The sequence below is a fragment of the Glossina fuscipes genome, unplaced genomic scaffold, assembly GCF_014805625.2.
Source record: "Glossina fuscipes isolate IAEA_lab_2018 unplaced genomic scaffold, Yale_Gfus_2 257, whole genome shotgun sequence".
NCBI lineage: Eukaryota > Metazoa > Arthropoda > Insecta > Diptera > Glossinidae > Glossina > Glossina fuscipes.
In genome coordinates this window covers 317,347-345,015 of record NW_023998600.1, presented here as the reverse complement: position 1 = coordinate 345,015, position 27,669 = coordinate 317,347, and the positions used below count along the sequence as shown (strand labels likewise).

General features: G+C 34.7%; 2 protein-coding genes across 6 annotated transcripts; both read right to left on the bottom strand.

Annotated features, from left to right (window-relative positions):
- Positions 1 to 47: 47 nt before the first annotated feature.
- Positions 48 to 22,154, bottom strand: LOC119642728 (F-BAR domain only protein 2). Of its 5 annotated transcripts, none has more exons than XM_038041996.1 (16): positions 21,971 to 22,154; positions 12,327 to 12,582; positions 11,680 to 12,246; positions 11,308 to 11,406; positions 11,156 to 11,252; positions 10,412 to 11,087; positions 7,339 to 7,577; positions 6,683 to 6,788; positions 6,206 to 6,627; positions 5,973 to 6,145; positions 2,427 to 2,572; positions 1,988 to 2,365; positions 1,745 to 1,918; positions 1,337 to 1,672; positions 439 to 668; positions 48 to 367 (listed from the first exon to the last, which is right to left on the bottom strand). In XM_038041996.1, exons 2-16 carry the CDS (start codon positions 12,354 to 12,356, stop codon positions 270 to 272), a joined length of 3,771 nt encoding a protein of 1,256 aa, XP_037897924.1. In that variant the 5' UTR covers positions 12,357 to 12,582; positions 21,971 to 22,154; the 3' UTR covers positions 48 to 269. The 5 variants fall into 5 exon arrangements, with proteins under 5 accessions (XP_037897924.1, XP_037897920.1, XP_037897921.1 ...); XM_038041992.1 differs by having other exon boundaries at positions 7,339 to 7,551; positions 10,596 to 11,087; positions 21,971 to 22,153; XM_038041993.1 differs by lacking the exon at positions 21,971 to 22,154 and having other exon boundaries at positions 7,339 to 7,515; positions 10,596 to 11,087; positions 12,327 to 12,356.
- Positions 12,782 to 19,510, bottom strand: LOC119642735. Its single transcript, XM_038042003.1, has 2 exons — positions 13,272 to 19,510; positions 12,782 to 13,241 (listed from the first exon to the last, which is right to left on the bottom strand). The coding sequence occupies exons 1-2, from the start codon at positions 18,329 to 18,331 to the stop codon at positions 12,782 to 12,784; spliced, it is 5,520 nt and encodes a 1,839-aa protein (XP_037897931.1). The 5' UTR covers positions 18,332 to 19,510.
- Positions 22,155 to 27,669: the final 5,515 nt, after the last annotated feature.

Below are 27,669 nucleotides of genomic sequence, written 5' to 3'. Positions count from 1 at the left end.
ATTTATCTTTTGTTGAAATAGTATATAAAATAATTTTATAGTTTTTCTTTTTTTTTTTTTTGTATTTAGCTAACACAATAATTGAGGCAATTGTTGTAATATCTTTATTTTGTCTTCTCTCTCTTTCGCTATGGTTCTTTTCTTTCCTCTTGGTCTTTCACTTCGACTCCTTTTTCTCTTTCTCTCTTTGCCAGATTTATCCCTTGATTTTTTTATTTCTCTCTTTACCACCCAATTGTCGTTCTTCGTTATAAGACATAAGGAAGTTATCAATTCGATTTAGCCGAAAATGGACTAGATGAACCAACGGACGGTGGTGTAGGCGTTGTTGTGCTGCGTATCCCATCGCCTTCACATACATATTTACCTATAAATGTATTACATTCACTTTAGAAACGTTATAATGCTAGATATGTTGGTTAAAATGTTTCTACGCACCCGATACAAAACGTCGTTTAACGAGAGACAAACGATAGCCACTGCCTTGCAATTCAAACTCAATGCCAGACAAAGTAGTACCTTCGCAATTAAATTGAGTGCTAAGTAAGGCAGGGGTTGATGGTCCGTCACCTAATTCCAAGCGTGCTCTTAACGTTCCCACTCCACCGTCTGGAGAGTTTTGCGAAATATCCGTAAAATTCCAAACCAAACGATTCGATTCTCCCAACCTTCAATCCAATAATAACAAAAATTAAGAAAATCATGTGTTCACCTTTTGGCATATTATGAATATTGACTACCAACTCAAACCAATACAAAATGTCAAAAGATTTTATTGGGTTATGGGTGTGTTGAAAGCGGGTTCCTCACGAAGCATTTGAAAAGATCAATTTTCATGTATAGCAATATCTCGAACATGCCTATATTAAAAAATCTACAATAATTTTTCTATTGTGGGCATGTTCATAGACTAATTACGTTAGTTTTCAAATTTGACCTATGGCCTCCAAGTAAAGAAAGGCCTAGCTTTTGATCCAAACTTTCGAAATTGTGAGCATCCCAACAAAAGAATCCAGACAAAAAGAGAGACAAATCTATATCTACCCAAAATGTAATACAATTTCCAACAACCAACAGGACTTGATCGATCTAAGATTGTCTATCTGGCAGTCAAAGTGTGCTTGTGCATCAAGTCATGATTTTTTAATATATTTTGATGAAATTTCGTACATCGAAGAGCCAAAAAAACAGGTGATGAATAAACGAACGTGGCGAAACGAACCCAACATATAATTATAATACCTTCAATGGCCATATTTTATATCCATATCGTGTTACAATCAGAGAGTAATGGGCATATAAACATAATGGATTTCTATTTTTCTTAAAAACTTACCATGCTGAATGCGGTTTTGACTGCACATTTCGAACTGAACCATTTACCGGTACGGAAAGAGTAACATTTAAGAGAGGGCAGGCACTAGCCATGGCATGATTATTGTATTTGTAATCAATTTTTAAAGCTGTAAATGTCGGCTCGCATTTCCAATAACTAACTAATTGAAATGGACACGAGCTGGCACCCGGTTTAGTGCGTACTTGATATTTTAAAATATCAACATTGAAATATGATGCCGTAGGATTATGTTCTGCTTGACGTCTTAATAAAGCCGTTAATGCGGGCATATTAAATTCCAACATTGTACTAAACGAACTGGATTGATTCTTATCACTGCAATTATATATATATATATATAATTGATAAATGATAAATCTAGTTAAGTGTTACCACTTATATACTTACACTTGCACTAGTTTACTATTTGGTATAAAATTATCCAAATTTTGTACATTTTTGATGCGAAAACCCAATTTATTTGGATTGGGATTGTTGGCCAGCAAGCCGGCTATGCCAGCAGGAAATGATAACATCATATCACCGGAGATTTTCACTTGACAACGAGATTCATCACTACCTCTGCAGAAAGAGAAATAAAATTGAAAATTCAACTTTTCACAAATAACTCGAAAAATCTATGGTGGTAACCTAAAGTAGGCATGTATAATCTCATGGAATGCGACCGCCAAAGGTATGGTATCCGAAATACCGATTGTTAACGGTGAAGGTCCGCGCGATGAGCCTATACCACCGATAGCAGTACGAAATTCTAAAGAACCAATACTGTCAGCACGATTCATAGCATTTATTGGAGCCGGACTTATGCGTCCTCTAGCACCGGCCACCACCATTTCCGAACGCCTTGAAGGCGGTCGCGGTATAGCTATGCTGCTATTCGTGCCCGTGCCCGTGCCCGACGTGGGTGTTGGTATTTGCCGGCTTTGTGTCTTTGTAAGATTTGCAGATGCAGGCGCAGAGATGCTAACATCACCTAATTCCGAGAATATATCACCCAGATCGGCATATCTATTTGAATTGAATATTAACAACAATAATAAAAAAATGAATTAAATTGTAACACACAAACCTGGAATTGTTAGACATGGATAAAGTGGGACTTTGCAGTGGCGCGTATGGATGTACAGTGGCCGTTGGCGTTGACGCGTTCGATATTTCCGGTGATTGTTGCCGTGACGTTAGCCGCGATGGTTGTTGGAGTTGCTGACTGTGATGCTATGTTGTAATTGAAGTGAATTGATTAAAAACCTATTCAGTATGCGACATTATTAGAAATGATCCTATACGACGCCTAATAGCGCTCTTTACAATGAATAATTCAATTAAGTTTACGAAATACAAGGATCCAAAAAACACATCAAATTATTTTTACAAGGCCCAACTTGCTGCACCCATCCTTAAGAAGACTTGATTGGCGGAAGTTTACCGAAAAAAATTACTCCGCCTTTAAAAATAGCTAGGAGAATAGCATTTACGTAAAAACTTTTTTTAAATACCAAATAATTGATCTGTACATTAGATTTGCTAACGACTAGAGACTTTCTAAAATATACATTTTCTTGATCAAAGTAAATAGGAAAAGCGATTGAGAAATTCATGCCCATTGAAAACACCACAATGACTTCAGAGCTTTCGTTTTGACAAAACATCCATCCATCAAGAAAGATCAATAAATAGATTCACCAAGAATAGACTGATCTGAGACACTGATAGTTTTCTAATTTTTTCCCACATTACCGCATCAGTAACTTTGACCTTTTTTTTTCCTTAAGAAAAATATCTCCTCCATATTTCAAAGAGACCGTTTATTCATCTAAAATATATAAATTTATTAAATATATATAAAAATTTTGGCACATATATCGACCTATGCTGCGCTGCCAAATATAACGTATATTTTACCGTAAACGGAATATATACAATCTTTCAGGAAAATGTTAAAAGAGTCGATCCAAGGTGAGCATAATTTACGATTTAACGGCTCGAAGTTTTACTTTTGCACGCACACCTTCGTATGGTAATATCACATGAATCTCTTCATATTTTCGAAATAATTTTTAGAAAAGACGGGCACTTTGATGATCTTTCACGGTACTGACGATTTCGCAATTAGTTTCTAAACTGTTTTACGGAGGAACTCTATTGTAAATTCTTCAGAAAATCAATTTTTTTATTGGTTGTAATTGTCAGATTTCAAAATCCTTGTGGATGTGGCAAAATTTTAAAAAGTCAAAAAATGCAATTGTGAAACACTATTATATGATAGTATGCACAGGTACGTAAAACTTTTTAAAGGCGTTTTTTTCGAAACAAAATTTTTCAAAGTTGCCTAAACAAAATTTCCTCCACTTTCTGTTTTGTTACGTATACACTAAAAAACGGGCAGACCGCGAGAATGACTGCGGTGTTGCTCTTTTTCAATATTTTCCTAACCATACACAATTGGCTTGTTTTCTAATACGTATGCTTAACAATCTCCTCCAATATTATTATTTTACTATCCTCTCTTCAATCACAAAAACAAAAATAGTCAGAAAATATTTTGTTTTTTTAGAGTGTTATTGTGGTGTTTGTTCTTAAGCTTGTCTGTCCGCCCGATGCGTACACATGTGCTTTTGTGTTTAAGCCGCAGGTCACAAATTTCGAATGACGAAATTTGATGTAATGACACATCTCGCCCTAATTCTATGGAACGCTATGGAGAATGTGTTAAGTGCATCAGTTTAACGTGTGCTCTTGAGAAAGTCCTCACTGGGAAAAAAAGCTGTAATTATCAAAATAATCGCTGAGTAATAATAATGCTTCGCCGTACTAAGTTGACCTGCAAAGTTTCGAAAAGGTTGGTCAACTTTTCAACTCCTTTCTATTGAATCCTTTTTACGAAAGCTAACCCTTTATATGGTTAAATGGTCTACTTTTTATATTCGTTTTGTCAGTATATTTGTAATATCTAGAAAGAAGCTTCAGAGATCTTATAAGGTGTACATAGTCTTGGTTACCCTGAAATTCTAAACCGATGTAAGCAGGTTCATGTGTCTAATCGCATTTTTATTTTTCTACTTTTTTCCCTTTTTCTGCTTATCACTCGTACGTTAAACAAGAGCGAAAGAATGTTGAAAATTATTCCGTACATACCTCACATACTTGTCTAAAAATTGTGTTAATTCTGAAATAAATGCTTTGAACCCCACAACGTATGCTATCAAATAGAACGACTTCTCCAAATGGAATGAGGTAAGCTAGGTATGTTAATTCTAAATTAAATATAGCCTGGTCAATTAAATTTTCTTAATAATACCTTTCAATGAAATAAAAGTTAGAAAAGATAAATTTTGTCCCATTCACTGTTTTATGACAATAAATATAATCCAAAGATTTTCGTAGTGATGGGGATTCGAATATCACTTTCTTTCTTGTTTTTGTATATTGCCAATATAAGGTATTTCATGCAATATAACCGTTATAAGCGATGTAATTCTAAGAATTCAAGAATTTTGTTGAAAAGCATGCCTTTACATAGAATGAAAAAATAAATTTTTTTTTACTTTAGAATAAAAGTGACTACAGATTCGTGTTAGATGAAGTGGCCTAAACGCGTAGGATATTTAACAATGGTCGCTGTCCGACTAAACGCTTTTATTCTTTTTAAAGATGTGTCCTGGAACCCGTTGTCTGTCACCATGCAAAATGCGAAAAGATATTCTCGACTATAATGAATGATGTTTAGATTTTTATATAACAAGATATTCAATTAGTTCTTAGGCTAAGAATTAAGAAACCTTTTTCTTTTGGTTTTTTGGATTAATGGCGGTCCGAATTATTCAAAGAGAAGTACAACTGAATAACTCTACTGAAAATTTGTTTGCCGGTTACGGGTAAATGTCTTTAGACGAATTACGCCCATATCCCAATATGATGTATAAAAATCAACTAAGACCGTTCCCATCAAATAAGCAAAAACAAAAACGGCTAATAGATCTTGGTAGAATTTTTATACCTAACACCACTGCCTAATACAAGAATATCTTAAGCTTATGCGTGTGCAAAACTCAGAAACACTTGAGATAGATGACCCTTTTATTTTTACTGATCGATTCAGAAAATGAATCTAAGTTTATGTGTCCGTCCTGTTTAATTGTGTTCAACTTACAAGTCGTAAATTTTCAAAATATTTTGATAAAATTTGGTACATCGATAGGTTCTAGTCCAAGGACGAAGGCCATTGAAAATGCGTTGGATCGGACTAGTTTTTCGACCACTCCCGATATAAGGACTTATTTTAAAATGTCGTTACGTGAAGAACTATATCACACAAAGTTGTGTGGGGTATTTAAGGGTGAGCCGTGTCCCACTATAAGGTTTCCAATTTTTTTTCTTGTTTCATCCGATTAAATTATAGTTCTTTAAAAAAAGGAGTATTGTATAGAAATGGCATTAAGTAAGCCTTGTAAACTTTCTCGCTTTAAGATTTTTTATCAACTCGAAACGAACAGATATTTTTAGGAAAATATTTTGTGCCTTTTATGGATATCTTTAGTTTTAAGTCATTTTCTTTTCGTTTAAGAGCTGGGAACAATAAACTATTTATAGCTTAAGACTGCCTCTTTTTACTTACCGAAAATACTCCTGTAGGCGATAACGATATATTCTCGACAGTAGCGCGTAGTTCATCGACACTGGCCGACATTGGGGCTTGACCATTATTAAGAGGCTTTATTTTAACGTGTATACGTCTTTCGGGTTTATCATTATCAGAATCTGAATCGGAATCAGAATAGAAACTACCCGCTGGAAAGCAAAAATCATACAATTTTTATACATAATTTACACAACTTTCTAATAGCTTACCATTTTCATGATTTTCTTCCCAAGCAATTTCTTTAGGTGGCTGTAAACTGTAACCATCTTCATCAACTTCATTGCCTTTAAAGTTGTTGGAGACGGTTGTAGCATTTATAGTTACTCCAGAACTATTCGCTTTCGTAATTAAGGCATCACCGCCACCACTACCACCGCCACTAGCTGAACTATTAATCAAAATATCACATATATTGGTGGTAGCGTTGTTATTAGTAATATTCGTTGTCGAACTGATGGCAGTAGCATTTATAACGGTGGAGCCAGAAGAATCCACATTACCGATAGTAATACCGCTACTACTGCCAGTGGTAGAAGTTAATGCCAAACCGATAGCACTGCTACCGACAGTACTTTGACTTTTGATTCGATTATGATCATCATAATCTAAACCACTATTAAGCCGATCGACACTAAAATGGAAATTATTAAATAAATGAAAAGCAATCAATATTCAATTTTGTTCACCTTTGGGTACGTTCTTCTTGTATGTTATCACCCAGATCACCATCTTTCTTTTTTTTCGATTTCTTCGTCTTGGCCTTATCACGACGACTGCGCAGGATACCAGACACTATCAAAATTTATTTAAAAAAAAAATAAATAAATAAAAGAAAATTATTTATCGTTTCTTTGAAATATTTAGGTTTTATACGAAAGAATGGTTTAAAGTTCAGGAGATTAGTAGAAATTCTTTGAAGTGTCAAGAATGTTAGAACAGCGTTACAGTAACAGAAGAATACAGAAAAGAAGAACTCAAACACCAACCAGTTTTAAAGTATTAAATAAAATTAAATAAATAAAAATAAATAATTAAAGATTAAACTAAGAAATAAATAAATTACAACTTTTTTTATAAAAAAAAAATTCTGAAATTTTAAAAAAATTTTAAAGAAAAATTTTATTTCAGTTTGAAATTTAATTGCCACCAGTTCTTCCACAGATCAAAGTTTTATACATAATTACAACAGCAAAGAAAGCCATTTAAATTTTCCAGTTGAACGTAGTCATTCACTTCATATTGATAGAAAGTAGATATATGTATATATATATATGTGTGTGTGTTTCGTGTGGCGTAAGAAGTAAGGATTTTTTGATTTTGACTTTGATTTTTATTTTCATACCCTGGGAATTTGAAGAAAATATATTCAATAGTGAAGTGGTACGTCTTTGAGATGATGTACCGCCGCCCAGGCTAGCAGACGTTGATGATGTTGTGGTATTTTGTGGTGAAAAATGATGATTTGTTGTTGATGTTGCAATACAACGTTCGGTCATTTTTTTAGTATTTGTTCCAATAGCTGAAATATTCGGTAGTAATGATGTTGCTGCTGTTGCTGTAGAAGCAGTAGTAGTAGTAGGACTAGTAGTAGTGCTATTAGTATTAATGGTAGTTATAGTGGTAGTAGTGGTGGTGGTGGTGGTGATAGTGGTGGTAGTGGTGTTGGTGTTGTTGTCATTAGTTTCAATTGTTAAGGCATCTCGTTCCATATGTTTGAGGGCTGTATACACAACGATAGATACATAATAACAAACAAGGGAGTATTTACAACACTTTTATTAGTTAGCATAAAACATAGTTAGATTGCTGGTAGTTGGTGTTAGTGTTGCCTTATGTAAATAAGTATTGCAACAAAAAATATCGACGAAAATACGAGGTTTGATCAAGAAAACACAAGTAGAAAATTAAAATGTTTAAAGCTTTTGTACGAGGTTTTCATCAAGGCCTTCATGTCGATGCCCGTAAGTAACGTATGTTATGCCTGTGTCAGAGCCGCTCAACTCTCTTTTTTTTATCCCAAAAATACGCTAAGAAAATATGTTGCGAAATGGCTGAGAGTTTCTAAGGATGTAATCGCTAAATTCCGTCATGAAATACTGCAACAAAAGATTGAAAAGTGATCTCATCTCAGCAAGATTTTGCTCATTTATTCGTATGTTGATATACTACGTGACTGATTTGTTGGGCAGTTTTTTCAAAGAACGGGTCTATATAGGAATAGTTCATAAAAATATTTCGATCCAAATTATTTTCAATAGCCTTTGTTCTAACACTTATTTGTGCTCCAGATTTGACTGAAATGTTTCGAATCTATTGGTTAAATAAAACCATATATAAACATTAGACACTCAGACGAATAGACAGATTTTAGTCATTTTTTGAATCGATAATAAAGAGTTGGCACGTCTTGTGGTATAAGATGAAATGAATTGTGATAATTCAACATGATCTCGAAAATTCAAATATTATACAATTTTTTCGATCAGTTCTCGTATATATATGAAAGTGATAAATTATTGAAAATGACGTACTTTTCCTCAAAAAAAGCGATTGTAATGTATCTCAAGTATTTATTAGGTGTTTTGAAAATTATCATAAAACCAAGTTGGTGTTTTGAGTGTTAGTTGAACATATATAAATCGCAAATATATACTCAGTAATAATAATTATGGATTTTAAATATAGGATAAATAAAGAATATCTATAACATATAATAATAATCTGCGGTAATATTAACAAAAGACAAGCGAAGCTACAAAATAATACATTGGTAAGTAAAAATAAATGAAGGAACACAAATTTTTTGTCCATTTATTACAAATACTTCGCCTTTTTACAGCCACCACCAGAGAAGAAGGAAGACGTATTACTAAGTTGCAATACAAAAAAAAAAAAAAAAAACACGTATTAGAAATCTTAACATATCTACACATTTTTGATCACCATCGATCAGAACCGATCAATTCGGCCGGCTATATAATTGCCGCTAAGTTATTATTATATGCTTATAGGCACAAAATTGAGGTTAGGAAAGTGAAACAAATTCGAAAATTGATTGTGATCTGCGGGTAACAGGTGAAAAATCTGTTAAACAAGTGAAAAACTATAACTCGTGAAGCATGGCCCAAATATTTACGAAAATCGTCTAAAAGTTCAACAGACCATCTACCCAGTGTCCGTAAGTACAAACTGTAAATTACAGTCCGTAAAAGATATTTTAATCCTAAAATTTTTACCATCAAAGAAGCAGCTATGATGATCGAGATTGACCAATAAAAATTTGTTTTGTGATGTGAAATGAGCTATGTGAATCATCTGATAAAGGTGCTTTAAGAAAAGTATTCTAATAGATATTAAAAAGTCACTCTAACGCAAAAAAAGAAAACAACTATTTTTATAATAAAATTCTTAAAGTCAAAAGATATTGGAAAGCAATAGAACCTCTTTTTAATAATTTATAATCTTAATTGTCAACTTTTTGTTTAACGGATTTTTAATGGCAAAGCATTTGTTGTTTGTCCATAATTCGAACTTAAGTCGCCCTTTAATCCCCTTGATGTATGTAAGGTTTTGCAAGTATTTAACGATATTCGCACATTCGTTCCGTTACACGTTTGTTTCTAAAATCCCTGGAGATCAAAATTTAAATCGCACAATCGTTCTTACGAGAGGCTGTTTGAGAGGCCCCATCCCACACTCAGGCCTCAATCGGTGTTTCCACCGAAGCGTCGCAGTGCTATCACTTCTGTTTAGTTTTTCCTGAAAGTGTCTACTAAGCACAAGTGTTTTCTATATACATGCTGTTTCTACTGAGGCTCAGTCACGTCTGCTTAGGTCCAGTCAAATGTTCATAAAGCAATTTAAACCAAACGCTTATAAGGAGACTTTAGGGGAATTGGACTGAAAACTTTGCAACGAATATTGAATGGTCTTGTCAAGGTTCGGTATCAAGACCGTCCAAAATGCTAAAGCTTATAAGCCAACAAACATCAACAGAACAGCTTTTTGACCAAAATGCATTTGCACCGGTTATAATCCTTTCAGCAGAAACTAATTGTTTATCAGCTTTTCCATTAGGGAAAATTCGGGTCTTTATAAGAGCTGATATATGCTTACTATATAGAAACTGTGATGTCTATATCTAAATACTACGTATATCCACCCATTAAATTACATTTTGCCGCAAACTTTTACGTATAAGTTTTTAGTAAGATGTGTTGATGATGTGAGTGCTCTTATTGAGGTTCATAATATAATAAATATATACAAAATAATAATAATAATGAAAATAAAGAACTTAACGGATTAGTAATAAACATAAAACAAAATTTTGAATAAATACAAAACGAAAAAAGATGAGAAATTGTCTTTTGTTTGATTATGAACAACTAAAAAAAGTTAATGATAACGCAGACAACATAAATGAACCTTGATTATTATTATCCTGCAGTGACTGAAGCTCTGAGTTAAGGGGATTTTTGATGGTTGTGCCAGTGGTAGTAGTTTTGGTTGTGGTATTGGTAGTGGATGTACTAGTTGTTGTGGTGGTGGTAGTACTAGTAGATATTGAATTGTTGTTGGTACCATTACTAGCCATACCGAAATTTCCGCTTGCACTGGTCGTCGCGGTGGCATTTAATCCTACACTGTGTTGCTGCTGTTGATGCGATTTGCTGGGAATGTTTGAAGAGAACCAATTAAGAAAATTGCTCTTTACGGTGGTAGCGGTTGCTGTAGAGCTGTTACTGCTAGTCGCCGCAGCATTTCCTGCTGCCGATGCTGGTGCTAATTCCGGTGATGTAGGGCGTGAAGTAGACGTTATTGCTGACGCAGTTATTTTAGCACTACTAGCTACTATTGTATCATCGTTATTAACGAGACCAACACTACCGCTAGCTGTACTACCCAATGAAGACGCCTCCAGACCACGCTGATCCATTGAGATAGCACCGGCACGATTAATACTGGTAGCTGAATTGGAATTAGTAGCAGACGATATCGATGCTGTGTTAGGTTGATTTAAACGTGTAGCAGACGTAGCTGACAATTGTTGATTAATGGAAAGTGGAATGAATTCAAGTTCAGGCATTTCTATTTATAAAATAAGAGGTTACAATATATTTTATATGAAATTTAGTTTAGATATGTTTTCCATATACCTGGTTTTTCCAAACCGGTATATTTGTTTAAAACAAATTGTTCCAGCAATTTGTCCACCGTCATATCAAGAAATTGACGTTTGAAGTCGGAATGTACCTAAATAGAAAAAATTTTAAAATGTCTTTTAAGATAATTACTGTATTAAGCTCACCTGCCCCACCATATCATGATTGTTTTGTAACAACTCCAAATAAGTAGAAAGAAATTCTTTCATTTGACGCAAATGCACTTCTTCGATTTCTTGGAAACGCTACAATCATATATGTAAATACATATGTATACCTATACGTGCATAAATTGTTTGTTATACTCTACACCACTTGTAGTACAAGGCTATATTAAGTTAGTGGCGACGTATTTAAAATCCAGAAGGACATGAGATAACCCTATTTTTATTATATCGATCTAAGCTTGCTCACTATATGAATGATCATATTGGATGCAGTGGCGTAGGGTATTCAATGGCGGCATACGGCCCACCATAATATATTTACGTGTTTTTCAAATTCATTTTTACACTTACTTTACATGTTTGTGTCATACGCCTTTCGAACTCATTTTTAATAGGATTATGCTTCTCCAGTAGCACCTTATAGTCTTCTTGTAATTTACGCAGTTTTGTTTCCAGTTTTTCAATATCTTTCTGTGATGCACTATCTTTACGCAACTTCTCTAATTCTAGTACTTTATTACTATAAAGGTCTCGGGCCTTTTGAACTTCCGTTGTAGATGATTGTATGGCCTTAACACAATCCAACGTTTGAGATTCTTCCTCTTTCACTGATTTATGTTTTTTATGCAACTCATCAGCATACTTAGCGACATCTTTAACTAACTCAGTTAATTTCTGCACCATTTGCATATGTAAAGTGGATAATTTTTCAGCCGATGTACGTAGTATTGTCCATACGGGAGCGAACGTGCTATTCAACGTACCGGTGCTGGCTTTATGTGCCAATTTCGACATCAACTTGGAATTTTGCTCTTCGATATTGGATTTTTCTCGAAAAAACTCCGAGAGTTCTTTACTGGCAACCAAGCCATACTTCATGTTATGATATAAAACATCGAAGCCATTGTTTTTCTCGCCCTAAAATAATAAAACATATTAGAGATATTTATAAAAAAAAAAAAAAAGAAAAAAAAAAAAGACAAAGTAAAGATACTAACCCAAAAGTAATCATTGAAGTCTACCGTCATTTTGGCGCTCGACAGTTCTTAATACTTAAGTTTAATTGCGTTAAAAAATTAGATTGATTGGAATATACAAAATAGTTGTTGTTGTTGTTGCTGTTGTCACTGGTGTTTACGGTATACACTAATTGACTCTTAGTATTAATAGATAATCAGTTGCTGACAGATTTAACAGTAATGGTTGGATTTCTGTTCATTAATAGGACGTTCATTGTTATTCCTTAAACTGCAACTAAAGTTAAAAAAAAAAGTTATACAAAACTTCTTAATGCTTGGGAATCCTTTAGCCTTAAAAAAATTAAACCTTTTAAATTTTGAAAAAAAAAAACGCTACTTCTTTAAACTTATGATTGTTATTATTAAAATTTTTGTCAATTTTATTGCGTAAATAGAAAATTATAATAATAATAATACTTAAGTAAACAAAATCTTTATTTAGTGGAGCTTTCGCTAGCACAAAATTCCTCTTGCTTCTTCAACATATTCTTAAAGTCTACTTCGGCGTTCGTCATCTTTGAATCGATAAGATTTTCGCTACCATTAGTTAAGCTCTTTTCTTCTCTCTTCATTTCCGTTTTAAAATTAGACTCGGCTTCCGTGATGTCTTTGCCGGTGCATTTATCGTCAATATTAGCTAAGCTCCTTTCTTGCGTGTCTATAACTTCTTTACAATCTGATTCGGCTGCCATTAGCTCGGGATCAATACTACTAAGTGAAGTTTCTTGTTCCTTTTCTATTGCTTGTTCAAGATCTTCTTTAATTTTCTTAATATCACTCAATTCTTCGTTGGTATTACTAGAGATGTTCCTTTGTATCTTCGTAGTGTCATTCCGATCTAGATCAGCTTCTATCAACTCTTGATCAATGTACACTTCTTCGCCATTGGCTGAATTAGTTTCTTCTTTCTTTTTGTTCGTATCTTTCTCTAGTTTAGCCCCCTTCATCTCTTCATCACTAAGTTTCCCGTCAGCAATAGCTGACATGTTCTGTAGTATCTTCACAGCGTCCTTGCGATCTAGTTCAGCTTCGATCATCTCTCGATCAATGAATTCTTCGTCGTCGCTAGCTGAATTGATATCTTTTTCGCTTATATTTACAGATCTTCTGAGGTCTAGTTTAGGTTCCTTTATATCTTCATTAACAAGTTTTTTGTCAACGTTAACTGAGATGTTCTCGTGTACCTTCGCGGCGTCTTTTCGATCTGGTTCAGCTTCCACCATCTCTTGATCAGTTGACTCTTCTTCATCGGTAATTTCTTCTTCGTTCATATTCGTAGCTTTCTTGAGGTCTATCTCAGCATCCGTCATTTCTTGATCATTAGATTTTTCGTTCGCATTAGCTGAACTCTTTATTAGACTTGGTACGGCTTCCATTGTTTCTTCGTGATTACATTTTCCCACGTCATTAGGGGGACTCATTTCTCGTTTATTCATTGATTCTTTAAGATCTAGGTCAACTTCTATCATCTTTCGATCACTACATTCTTCCCCGCCATTAGCAGAACACTCTTCTTGTTTCTTCAAGGTTATCTTGCTATCTTCCTTCGTCTCACGATCAACACACTTTCCACTGTCCTTGACGGGACTCTTTTCTTGATCATTTATTGACACTTCAAGATGTAGCTCAGCTTCTACTACCTCTTGATCGGTACGCTTTTCGTCGTCATTAGTAGAGCTGTTTTCTTGTTTCTTCATAGCTTCTTTGCAACACAGTTCAGTTTCCAACATCTCGTGATCAATACATTCATCTGTTTCATTAGCTGAACTCGTTTCTTCTTCGCTCATATTCACAGCTTCCTTAAAATTTAGTTCAGCTTTCTCCATTTCTTTATCAATACATTTTCCGTTGGCATTATCTAAATGCTTTTCTGATATCTTCACTGTTTCATTGTCATCTAACGCGGCTTCCATCATCTCTTGATAACTACACTTGTTGCTATCAGTGATCAATATCTTTGCGTCTTTATTAATATCTTTTTTAAGATTTTGTTCAATTTCTAATATCTCTTGATCAACACACTTTTCTGCGTCTATAGGTGATGTAATTTCTTCTCCCTTGATAGCTTCCTTGAGATCTAGTTCAGCGCTCGTCATATCTTGTTTAAAATAATTTCCGTCTTCGTTAACTAAACTCGTATTCTTTTCCTTCATAGTATGACCCAAGTCTTTTACATGCTTCTTGGTAGTTTCCTTAATCTCTAGCTCAGTTGTCAGTTTTTCTTTTTCTATGAACTTCGCATCGATAGGCTTTTCGTGGCCATTATCTGAGCTGTGTTCTTTTGCTTCTGCAGCTTCCTTAATCTTTGGTTCAGCTTCTATTACTTCCTCGTCGATAGACTTTTCCTCGCTATAATTTAAGGAGTTTTCGTCTTCATCTTTAATAATCAACTCAGCTTCCATCATCTGCTGACCCATAAACTTTTCTTTTTTACTAAGTAAGTGGTCTGCAATTTTCTCCGTAGCATTTTCTGGGTTCAGATAGGCATCTACAATTTCCTGATCAAGTAGATTTTCGTTACGAGTGTTTTCTGACTTCTCAGTAGATTCTCTGAAACCTGGCTCGATTACCATCGGCTCGTGACCATCAAAACGCTCTTGTTTGGTGTTGGCCGACCAATTTTCCGATTTCTCCATAGTTTCACTATGTCCTCGTTCGATTGAAATCACCTTTTGATCGATATGGTTTCCATCTCCATTAACAGAGATATCTTCTGATTTCTCTATAATCACGTCTCGATTTAATTCAACTACAGATACCTGTTTGACAAAATGGTGTCCTTTGCCGTTAACTAGGCTTTTGTTTCCTTTTCTCAAAGCTATCTTATCGTCTAGTTCAGCTTTCATTTTTTCTGCTTCCATCATCTCCTGATCAATACGCTTTTCGAAGGCTCTCATCAAAATTGTACAGCAATCCTTGATGGCATGATAGACAATATTTTTAATTTGCAATTTATCCTCATGATTGGTATGTGAATGTGAAAGTCGTCGAAATTCCTGGGTCAAGTGGAAGCAGTGCGTTATATTCTCGGGCGAAACAAAGTCCTCAGCAACTTTAATGCAATTGTGTAGATTTTGTACTTGATGTGGAGCACCTGCTGGTATAAAAACAGCATCGCCTAGGCATTGCACAATAGCGAAACCCTCAACGCCGTATTCTTTAAATAGTCGCGCTCTTAACTTATCATCTAAATACCAATTTTGATCATGAATTGGATCATGGTCAGGTTCTAATCGATATCCCTTTTCCAAGGTGACTCTATTCAAGAGATCACGTATCTTGTCAGCATCTCGAGCTGGAAAAATGTGCCACAATGCACCGGGAAAAACATTTTTTTGCAAAACTCTAGCTCGTGTCAAAAACTCACAGCCGCCCATAGCTATCGCTCGATGAGAAGCAGATATTTGCGATTTACTATCAGCATCTTCAGGTATACCCACATAAACCATTATATTAACTGCATCTGATATGTCTAAATGCAAATTGGTAGTGCCTTTGTCAGGATGGAAAGCAGAACCGTAAGCATTATACATTTTCGGACCCAGATCGGGTGGTACAAACATTTTTGGTAAACAGCTGGCTATGTTCAGATTACCAGTACGCAACGTGTACTCAGGCATGGGTAGCCCTTTCATTAGATCTTTATAACGTGTTGGCAAAATTTCAGCAAAATCGTCTCCAGGTGGCCAATCTTTAAGTTTCAGCAACATTGGCTTGCCATTTGCATCCAATAAACGTTTTTTCATACATTGGAAACCTTCCCAAAAATGACGCATTGGCTGATTAGGGACCAAATTACCATTTAGGCAATTAATCAAATCATTGGGTTTGTCACCGAAATCCCTCAGAAATGCTTCAGGCCTCCACAGATCTAAGTCCAATGATTTGGCAACTTCGGAAATCATAACTGGCTGACCACATTTCCAAACTTCTTGGAATAATATTCTATTGTCGGGTTGATTCGTGTCCGTAAGACGTAATAACTTGCCGTCGCAAAGCCATTCATGCGGCACCCCGGGTGCCAAAAGCGTAGAATGAGCCAAAGTCATTGCTCTTGGCGGTAGAAATCTCCGATAACCTGTTAGACCTTTTCGCAGGAAATTTATATGCTTGAAATTATCGAAAGCAGTAGTAATAGGATCTTTGCCTAAGGTATGCTTGGTCCACAAACGGCCAGGCACATAATCGATACCGCAGGCCCTAGCAAATTCGAGGGTTTTCGCATGTATTTGCTCAAGACGAGCTTGATTGCGTTTTGTCTCTTCAGTGGCTAGCGATGAAGCGCTGGTCTGCTGTTTTAATTGCGACTCTTTAATCATGTCTTGTATATAATTCTTCAAATCACCATCGGGTAACTCCTGTTGACTCAGTAAACAGCCACAAAGTTGAGGTATTTGCCATAAAGTACGCACATCATGCAAAAGCTGCCCCAACACGTTTAGAGCATCGCCGGCTATAATTTGTGTTAAAATTAATTCTTTTACGTTATGTATTGAGCCACCCGTGCACAGCATCCAATAATATTCGTCTCGTCCTTTGGGAGGTTTGTCACCTGCAAAGGTTTTGCGACGGGGACGTTCCTCTTTTCGATCCTTGAAACAATCCAGGCATACACCAAAGCCACATTTATCGCATGTCCAATGAAAATTAAATAAGGTCGTATCGCAGACATCACAGATCTCTCGTATGCCTTGAACCACTTTCTTCCAAGCAATAATTTCGTTAGGATTTTCATGTAATTTTAAAGCTTCTACTTCCTGGCGCCATAAATGGCAAAATTGATCACCTACATGCAGGAGTATGTAACGGCATACTTGTATGTCCATATAGCCGGCTGTTGGCTCGGTTTCGGCATCTGGTTGCCAAATGTTCATATCATCTTGCGTAGCATCAGTATAAGGATTAGGAAACCCAGCCACCACTAATTGGCCTTCGGGTGTATACTGCAGACAACGAAACTCATAGAACCGACAATAGACATCATTGGAACCTTGCTGGGGTGTCCGCCGACGACATTCGCGACATTTTGATATTTTCGGGACATTATTAGCCGTATCATCAGTAGAAGGTGAATTGGAAGCGCTGCTCTGTAATTTGAAACAGGGTAAATGCTGCCGGAATTTTTCGCAACTTTTTTTATATGCTTGATCTTTAATTTCCTCCTCAGGTGTAAGTTTCTCCAAGGATAGTTCCTCGTCTTCTTTTTCCTGAGTTTGATGATTACTATCCTCAGTTTGGTCATTGCTTTCGTTCGATATAATCTCATTAATTGCGTCAGAGGCTTCGACTTCAATGGGGGTAAGCTTTTCAGGAGATTTTAAATCTAATATCTCTGGACGACTTTTATCATCGGCAATGCTTTCAACTTTATCTATTGTTACGGCTTCTTTAACAGTATCTGATATTAGATATCCTTTAACGGTATCTGGTGTTGGGTGCTCTCGAAAAATTTCAGCCGAAGGCATTGAGACTGAGGGCTCGCGTTTGAAGATATCCAGCTCTTTGATAATTTGTTGTTGAACGTCGGCTATTTTCTGTTTAACGTTCTCTTCCAACTCTGCAACTGCTTTAGGAGCTAATAATGGCTTCTTAACATCCTCACTAGTCAGATGAATTTCTATAATTGATTTTCTTTCATTTATATGATTTTCCAACCGGAACTGTTTAGGAGGTATCACCGCCAGCTCACCGATCCTTTGTTCACCATCAACGCTATTGCCGTCAATTTCACGTTTACGTTTCAAACGCATATTCATTAATTCCTCTAGCGATTGATATGGTTTTTCAGTAACTTCTTTATTTCCTTTTATGGGTGATGCATTCTCTGCATTTATAAATTCTTCATTAGTCTGATCATCAGATTCATGTGTTTCTTTGTGCTTCCGCTCTTCCTCATCAATATGATCAACCGTGTCTGAAGTAGGGGAAGTTTGTTTCCCTGCATTTGTACTGCTAGCGACATCCACATGATTTTCCTCCGACATGATTCACTGTTGTCAAGCGGGAATAAAGAACAGAAAATATGGCCAAAAATTATATTTTTCTCTTGTTCTATGTTATAAGTAGCGGCTTGATGCTGATAACTGGCTTGGCGGCAGTGAGATTTGATTGTTTTCTTTATCAGTAAAACACTTAACTAAGAGACTGTAAGACTGTAAATTTAAAAATATTTTTCCAGTATTGAACACTAAAGACGGAATTTTTTTTTGCATAGATGTTGGTTGTTTTTCTTTCTTATTAAAAATATATATCTTTTAACTTAGTTGAAACAGGATAATGTGGATGGCAGCGTTCAAGTTTACTTTTCACGTTTAAAAAAAACAAATGCTGCATTTTAAGGTATTTATTAGACAAATTTTCAAAACCTTATTTTTTTTTCACAAAGAGAACAAAATTACTCACTACCACCACATTACCTGCGCACAAGCCAAAGCAATTCAACAGATTTGTACAAAATTTTTAATTGTTTATATTGTGAAATAATATTTAATATAATTGAACCTAAATGCCCCCAAAATACTCCAACTCTCAGACACAATTGCCCGAAACTTTTATGTTTTCCTTATACCCATCACGGAGAGATGGGGGTATATTCATTTTGTCAAAACGTTTGCGACGCTTAGAAGGAAGCATCACAGACCATACAAAGTAGATATATCTTCTTGATCAACATCAAAATATGAATCGATCTAAGCATGTCCGTCCGTCCGTCTTTGTAATATTTGTCCCAAGCTAGCAAAAATGACTCTGAGCTATAGACTTCAAGTTCAACAGAAAGATGCAGAGTGGTATTCAAGATCGGCCAACTCGCTCGGAGAACGCGCCTACAGAACTAGGTAAAGCGAACACACATACGTTTTTCAAAAGGTCTAAAAATTGGCTTTTTACTCGTTGCTCATAAAGTACAGCAGATAAATCTACAAAAATTTGAATGTACATGTTAAGAGCAATTCTGTAGTGCCTGTACAGATGGAAAAAAAATTCACCCCGCCTACCCAATATTACAGTGTATTACAATTTGAGTTTTTTTAATACCTTTATAACGAGCACAAACTAATTTTGAAAACTCAAATTTCCGGACTGTTACAACTTAAGAATGCGCTTAAGCCTGTCCATCTGTCCGTCTGTCCAACTGCATAGTATTGGTGGTAAGAACTCTCCAGTTAGCAGTAATGAAGATATAGCCTAGGAATTGGCAAACGAGCTGAAACGTGACCTAAACTTTTCAAAAGACACGCCTATGTGTTAAAACTTGACAGCACCTCTATTTTTTGTGGTTTTTTGCTCGTTACTCATAAACTGCGACAGAAGCACGATACAGATTTCCACTTGTATTCTGAACGCATAAAAAAAGGAGCCGCGCCCACCCAAAATTTAATTCCTTTCCTTTTTTATTTAGTCTTTTTTGGGATACCGTTAGGCATAAAAGATTTGGTCAAACCACTTTCTTACGTGTCAGAATTCAAACTTCGATTCGGGACAAATTTTGAATTTCTGCCACATCAATAGAGATTTTATTAAGCTGCAGAAAGCCTTTCGGAAATATTTTCACCATTTTAAGTAACCCAAGTACATATTCAAGACAACTTTTAAGTAGAAGCAGCTTTCAAATGGAACCATTTCAATAGGTTGCAAATCATTGCCAGGAAGTGTATTTAAATCTACGGCCGCGATTAGACGCGTTGACGCCACCACTATTGGCACCATGTTTGCAAATGATTCCTATTCGTTTCAAAACTTAAATTTTGCGTATTATTTACGAACACTTTTTACCTACTTTTAGTCTGAGTTTCGAGATTCGGATTTCGAAGGACAGCGAGGGAGGGATAGCACAAAATTATAAGAACTTTGACTAAGAAGCTTCATTGCCTCCTTTGTAAGTATTAACTGAGAAACGGTAAAAGTCAGTTCGTTTGAAAATTTTGAAAATGATTTCGATCAACGAACAAATCTCATCGGGTAAATTTCCAGACCGTTATAGCAATGGAAAATTTAGAAATTTCGTTTAAGAAAAAGATTATTTCACGCTGCTTGAAACTATCACAGTAATTGTATGACGGGGTATTATCAAAGAACTCCATCTTTCTCTACACTCTCTCCTTTTTCGCGACCAATACTACTAACGTCATCCCACAGTTCTATATATCTGAAATGCAAGGATTTAATTGGCGAGGTTGCACATAGGATCTTTTTCTGGTAAATTACTTCTTGGACGTGTATTTGTCTGGTTTAAAGGCGTTACGTCCAGTTCTTAGGAATGGCATTACATATCGCATCACAACGAAATGATTTTTTAAAACAATGTAAATCCTCTAAGAGGCTCAACATGTCTGGAAAATATTTTTTGGCCTATTGGTCGGGGCCTCAACCTTCTGTGGTATTCAACTATCAAAAAGTTCTACTAAGGCCCAATCAAAACAGGATTAAACTAACATATGGTTTATGGCATCTTTGACATGAAACGAATTTATTGCCCATGTTGGCCGTCCCCACAACTTTTCCAAACGATCCTAAGAAAATGAAATTATTTCTAGGTACGACCATCATATACCGGCACAGCGGTTTAATAGTTTCAGGTTTAAACGTTGAACTTATTTTTTCTTCATGTGAAACCATTGACTTATCACATGATTAACGCTTCATCCAAATGACAGTGTTCTAAGGTCACATAATTAGCTTCTCCCCCATGTAAACAAATATTGTGAAGAGAAAAAATTCGCACTTAATTGCGATAAAGGAAATAAAAAGCCTAACTCAGCTACAGATAAACTTATCAACTGCTTTGTAATTTTTTACAATAATAATAATAATTTGCATAGAAAAAGATTGATGCCTGTCAACAAACAAACAAATGCATTCGTCCGGAATACAAATACAACTATTATGTTAATGAGCCCAGAGCAGAACTATTGCTGAAGAATAATAAAAATGCTTGCATGTAAGTGATTTACAATTAACTGACAGCCAAATACCGTCAAACAACTATAATTGAGATTCTCCGACTCTGAGTTTTTATCTTCATTGGGGATACAATAAGTAAATTGAAATAAATTAGAAGAATTCTGCGTAGAGTAGGGGGGGGGATGCAGTCAGTCGCTTCATGTGACCTCTTCTATGGAAATTTTCGTACGAATACACAACGGTACAAAAACCAATCGCAAAAAAGAACTACGTGCATCCATATATGCATATATGCTCGAGGGCATGTACACAAATGCTTTTATGCAATCAAGAATGTGTTAATGATTAACGGCACGCAATTGGAAATACATACAAAAAAAAAAAAAGATTGCTTTATAAATGACGTCATTAATTGTAGGACACTAGTTAAAAGTATAAAATACCAAAATATAAACAAATCCAAGGTACACACATTTGTTTTTAGCACACATTCAATACCCGCGCACCAAAAACACCATCTAACGAACTCGAAGGCATTTGCCGCATAAGAAAAACTTGGGGCGTTTACCCCAAGAGAGATATGATACTATAAACTATTCACCCATATATATATTCGAAGTTTTCATCTATTTTTTCTTTTTCTTTTTTTTTTGGAAATTTAAAAAAGTTTTTAATCTTACATGTAAATTTAAAGCTAAAGGAAGGCTTTTTCGAATGCTTACATGCAATTTTTTTTGATAATTTCGACCTTTTATGACTTCCCGTTTTTTATATACACATACACGACGGGCACACTTCTTTTATTTTCCTATGTATGCATTCTTGTATATATGATCGACTATTCGCTTTTTTTATCAATTTATGTAACACGAAACAACTTTTATATGCTTTATCTGAACATATTAAAATAATTTTTCGCTATTTGCTAATTGAAATAAACAATTTTTTACAAATTATTTTGCTTAAAGAAGGAAATCTTGTTCATATTAGAAAAAAAAACAAGGAAGGATTAATATTTATCGCACGCAAAGTAAAGTGCACCGAGCTTAAGAAAAAATGTAACAATGGAAAACTGTCAGATAATATGTAAACGGTATACAAGAGAATGTAAAAATATATACAAATGATTAAAGTTGCCATCACCCGCAATCATTCGAAAATGAAAAACGAGAGAGAAAAAATTTACAATAGAGTTGCAGCTGCATTTTCTCCTTTAAATTGAAAAAAAAAAAAACCGAGATAACGCTTGATAATGAGTGAGTTTTGTAGAAACCAAATTATAACTAGATTTATTAGTTAACTTTATGTCTCGTTACAGAAAAATAAAAACCTAAGTTTAAAACTTATTTCAACTAAATAATGCATTATTCATTCGCATTTTCATTTTGTTTTAATAAGAAATTTTCAACTGACAAAAACAATCGCATACACATGCATATCTATGGCTTTTATGTTTAATAAACTTGTTAAATTTTTCAATACAAGAATAGCTCTTACATTTGGTGATAACAATTCAAAAAATTTATATTTTTTATAAAATTTTTATATTTCCTAAATATTATTTTTTAATGTAACTTCGATTTTAATACTTTTGTAAATTTCCTCACATTGTGCTTTCACTACTTATTCTCACAGACTAGGGTTACCGAGTCTTATGAGATTTTTTTATAGAAACGAGCGAAATTAACGATTACTTCTGAAGAAATTCAATACGTTAATTACTACGTTTTGAAAATTTGTGTACACGCGGAATATTACTTTAATTCAGGTCGTATAGTCGCCAAGTTTTACGATAAAATTTATATAGAAAAAATTTATAAAAATTTTGTTTTTACATAATATATATCAATCGCATGTTCATTGTATTGAATCTAACTCCTCTGATGATATTGAAAGCTCGAACCCCTTTGCCGAATACTTCCGATGAATTTTTTCAATTGCTAAATCAACTATTCGTATCCGACATCTAGCTCGGTTTTGATTCCCAATCTGGTCATCTCAGAAAATGATGGGTAAGATGGTTTCTAGTCTCTAAAATATAGTTCTGCGCTTGAACCTGATGGAATCCCCTCAAACATGTCTAATCGAGCCATGTGGTGTTATTTCAATGATTTTTAATCAATCTTTAAAATTAGGAGTTTTTCCTTTGTGTTGGCAGAGTAAATTCCTTATTCGAATTTACAAATATGGAAATGGACATCACGTTGACAACTGCAGAGAAATCGAATGTCTTAACTAAATTGTTTGAGCGAATTGTTACTCAGCTGCTAGCGTCTGCTATTGAATCTTATATTTCTCCATTCCAGCGTGGCTTTCGGAGAGGTAAATCTTGTTTTTACGAAACTTTCGCGTTTGACTTAGCTAACTATAACTTATTGATCTTCAAACTCCGAGCCTCTGGCTTCGCTTTATGTCCAGTGAAATGGATAAGCTCATACCTGCATAACAGATCATTCAAGGATCTGTTTAAGTTCATCACCTCTTTAAGTAAAGCTAGGTCCGCGCTTGGTTTCATTACGATGTGGTTCAAAAACGTTATACATTTGCTTGGTTAGACCAATACTTGAGTATGCCTCCGTTGTGCGATGTCCCGCCTATAGGTGTTATGTAGATTCAATTGAAGCTGTTCAAAAGCAATTCTTGCTGTTTGCCCTTACGAAGAAGTTGCTTCTGTTATAGTTATCGTCAGTTGAGAAAAGTAAAGTAATTCTTGGTTTCTCCTTCTTAGTTAAATTAATTAATGGTAGTATCGATTCGCCCACATTGCTTGGTGAGATAAGCCCCAACCGCTTTTCCTTTTATTAAGCTATTTCAATGTTCATATAAATATGAGCTTTTCAGCCCGTTTACGATTATTTCCACAAACCTAAATGACTTAATTTCAATATTGGATTCTATAAAATCTATGAAAACCATTTTGCTTAATACGCCGGATATGCTTATCTCGTATTTTAACTTTTAACTTTAATAACTCTTTACGATTCGAAAATTGATTGGGGTTGCTTACTGTACCGTTTGCCAACATTCTGCATCTTTGCAATGGCTTAGGGATTCTCTTGCGATTTGGTTCTGTGTTGATTGTGGGTGTGCCTCTGTGCTAGTTGAGTACATGCGTTTTATCTTTCTTTCCCTTATTTCTCCTTATGTACTTTGTACTAGTTTTTAGTATTAATTGGTAGTTGGATAGTTAGGTGGAACAAATGGCAACGAATCATCATTTACCTCTTCATCGAACAGCAATAATCTGATATTATTGCTTCATGGCACAAAACGATTAAACTTGAAGCTCATCTCATCTCCAACTATAAGTAAGCGTTGGCTGGGTTTGGAACTTAACTTGGAAGCCGATCTTATTTCTAGTAAAGGTTTTAATGGGTTATTAATGCAATAGTTAAAAAGAACAAGTGCGAAAAAAAATTTAAAAAAGAATTAGAAAGGTTAAAAATTGGAAGAAGAAGTTTGTGAAACATTTACATAAAACTAAAATAAAGAAAAAAACCAAAAAATTATAAAATTAAAAAAAGTTTAGTGTATTAAAACACTTTAAAAAAAATTCTGTATTAAAATATACAGTATTTAATAAGTTAAATAAGTGCAAGGATATGATAATAAAAGTTTAATAAGTAAACAAATGCTACAAATGCGTCTGTAGTCAACAAGTGCTATTTGCGATATTAGCTCATTTGGTCAATGGGATGTTGATTTGGGCAAACAATTGGCGAAAAGGCTTGAGCCCGAATGACATATAAATAATTGATATTCCATCATGATTCTTCTACAAATAGCCTGATGAATGTCATGAAATCCAATTGGTCACAATTGCAGCCCACTCAAGTAGGCTTTTTTATACAAATGTAGAATGTTTACAAATCAATTCGAAATAAAAACATCTGTACCGTCCGCTACCGATGACATAATGTCTTTCCGCCTTAATGATGTTTCCGTTGATAATTAAATGAACTATGAGAGTATTGAGCAGTTCTTGTTCTTGGCTTTAATGGGCAGGTATAAAAGTTTGGTTGCTGTTTTTGTCGCTGCATGTTGTACGGGTAAATCAAACAGTTGGTCTTGCGGGTACATCGCATTCTCTATAAAAAACGCTATCAGTTCTGAGCTTTGTATAAAAATCTATGGAAAGTGCGCTGAGCGAATGCTTTGTATTTTAAGGATCTATCTAAGGATTCTAACCTTGTTGCTATCATGTAAATTGAATTTAAAGCCAGCTATGTTTCTACAGCTTTCGAAAATATCTCCCTTATTTATATATCGGGTGACGAACCAGAAGGCATTTTGTAAATTAATCGATTGTTGTTGGTAGCGGTCCCATGTAGGGTTGCGATAATAGGAGGGTTGATTTTTCTTTAATTATGATTGCATTGCGGCCGCACCTCAATCGATAAACATAACGCAACATTTCCTGAGCAAGTACATACCTTCCATGTTGCGGCAGTGCCCTACATTCTTCTTTCTTAACTTATTTCTCGCTAATCGTCAGCATTATGTAGGGGGCACTACCAGTTATAGCGATCAAACACGCTGGACCCACCAAACATCTTTCGACCATCAAATCAATTGTCCTTAACGAGAACTATCAATGCAAAATATAAATTCGATACCGGGTTCGCTCGTAAATCCATCTCTGACATCTTTTGGCCTAAAAAGGAAACCTATTTAACCCATGGATTGAATCGCATTACTTTTACGACCACTTCGTATATAAGGTCAAATTTTGAAATTATTACAGGAAAACATGCGGTGAAAATTATTTTGATTAAATGAAGAACGAGAAAGATGTGGTTAAAATTTATTATGAGAATTGTGAATTTAAATCAAATGAACAAATTCCTGGACCAAAGAACGTAGTCGTACTACTTCCATTTTTCGAATTCTTATCACTTAATATAAGAGTTATCATAAAAGGTAAGCTATTATATGGCAAGAGAAGTATAACTTTTGCTGTTTTATGATGAAAATAGGCAAAGAATAATAAGTTATTTAACAACAAAAAAAAATATTAATTATACTAAATCCATGCATTTTTGCATTTGTTTATTGGTTGCGCCCCGGCTTTTATCAATTTATAAACAACCATTTGGAGTTTGACGCAACTACCACGGATTATTTTCTATATATTCCACACTCATGTTCGCAAGAGAGAAAACATTTTTGCTTACAATTGAAAACAGCATTCTACTTGGAATTCGATGTTTATAATGAAAAAATACGGTAGTACGCTATTATTACGTAGAACTTTTATTTATTACTGTTATGTGCCATACTTTCAGGCTAACATAAAATAATACGCATATTACTGGAGACAACAAAATATACGCTTACTCTCAGATGTTAGCAAATTTATTATTAAATATTGCCTGCCAATATTTCAATAGTAGTAATCCTGGAGAAATGGCTGTTCGTTGACTGAAATTTATTAAACCCATTTATTCCCATCCTATACTTATTTATTATTTCCTATAAAAGCATTATGCTCTTTTCCTGTTTTTCGCATGTGTATGAGATACTTAAAGCTGAATATTATTTAACTTGTTTCTTTCCCCATTGAATACTTCTAAGTTCGGGAGAAATTTTTTTTTTTACACAATTGAAAATTTGCATTTAAAGAGAAGCTTATGAAATGAAATAAAGATGAGTTTAGTTGAAATACGTAAATAAAAGCAGTCTTTTTATTCCAGTGGAATCCAAGTCACCCACCATTGATATAGCAGCAGACATTGGCAAGACTAAGAAGTGAACGCGAACTCGCCTGCAAATAAGCCAACAGTAGACAAAAGACTATGCTTACGGGTGATAAGAAAACTTTTGGAAGTATTTCTTAGAGTTTAAAGATTCTATGTAAAATGAGCGAAGTTAACCAATTGGTACTCTCCCATCTAACAAATATATTTTATGCATTATTTTGAGATGGTATCAAAAATTCACCATAAAATGAATACAAGGTTTTGTTTGGTATAAATTCTAACAGAGACCAGTACAACTATATAAGCGCAACAAACAATTACATTTATTATGCAAGATAAGGCAATTTATTATAATAGCTCGTGTCGAAGGTTCGGATTGTGCACATCCTCCACTATCCGATTTTGAAAAACAAGAAGAGCACAAGAAGTTTTCTGATTTGATTGTGTCGGTATTTATTCTTAAAAGTTTTGTATGATAATTGCGTCTCTGTTCCATGTGTATTTACATAAACAAAAAATTTTTCTGCAAATCAATATAAATGGATTAAATTTTATTTATTAAAATAAATAGAATGTGTTTTGTAATAATATTGTAAAAGAAATTTCAAAAAAACGTGAGGGGCCTATAAAGCCAGTATAAGCACTTGGTCAAATTTTGGTAGCGACATTGAAGGAGTTTAGAATCTGGATGGGTTCTCAAAGTAAACATAGTTTGCTGGCTA

Coding starts and splice junctions, on each gene's coding strand:
- LOC119642728 (XM_038041996.1), bottom strand. CDS start 12,356: ATGACGGTAGACTTCAATGATTACTTTTGG. Junction 12,247..12,326: donor ACTTCAATGATTACTTTTGG/GTTAGTATCTTT, acceptor TTATTATTTTAG/GGCGAGAAAAACAATGGCTT. Junction 2,573..5,972: donor CGCCTACAGGAGTATTTTCG/GTAAGTAAAAAG, acceptor ATTACAACATAG/CATCACAGTCAGCAACTCCA.
- LOC119642735 (XM_038042003.1), bottom strand. CDS start 18,331: ATGTCGGAGGAAAATCATGTGGATGTCGCTAGCAGTACAAATGCAGGG. Junction 13,242..13,271: donor AAGGGGGCTAAACTAGAGAA/AGATACGAACAA, acceptor AGAAGAAACTAA/TTCAGCCAATGGCGAAGAAG.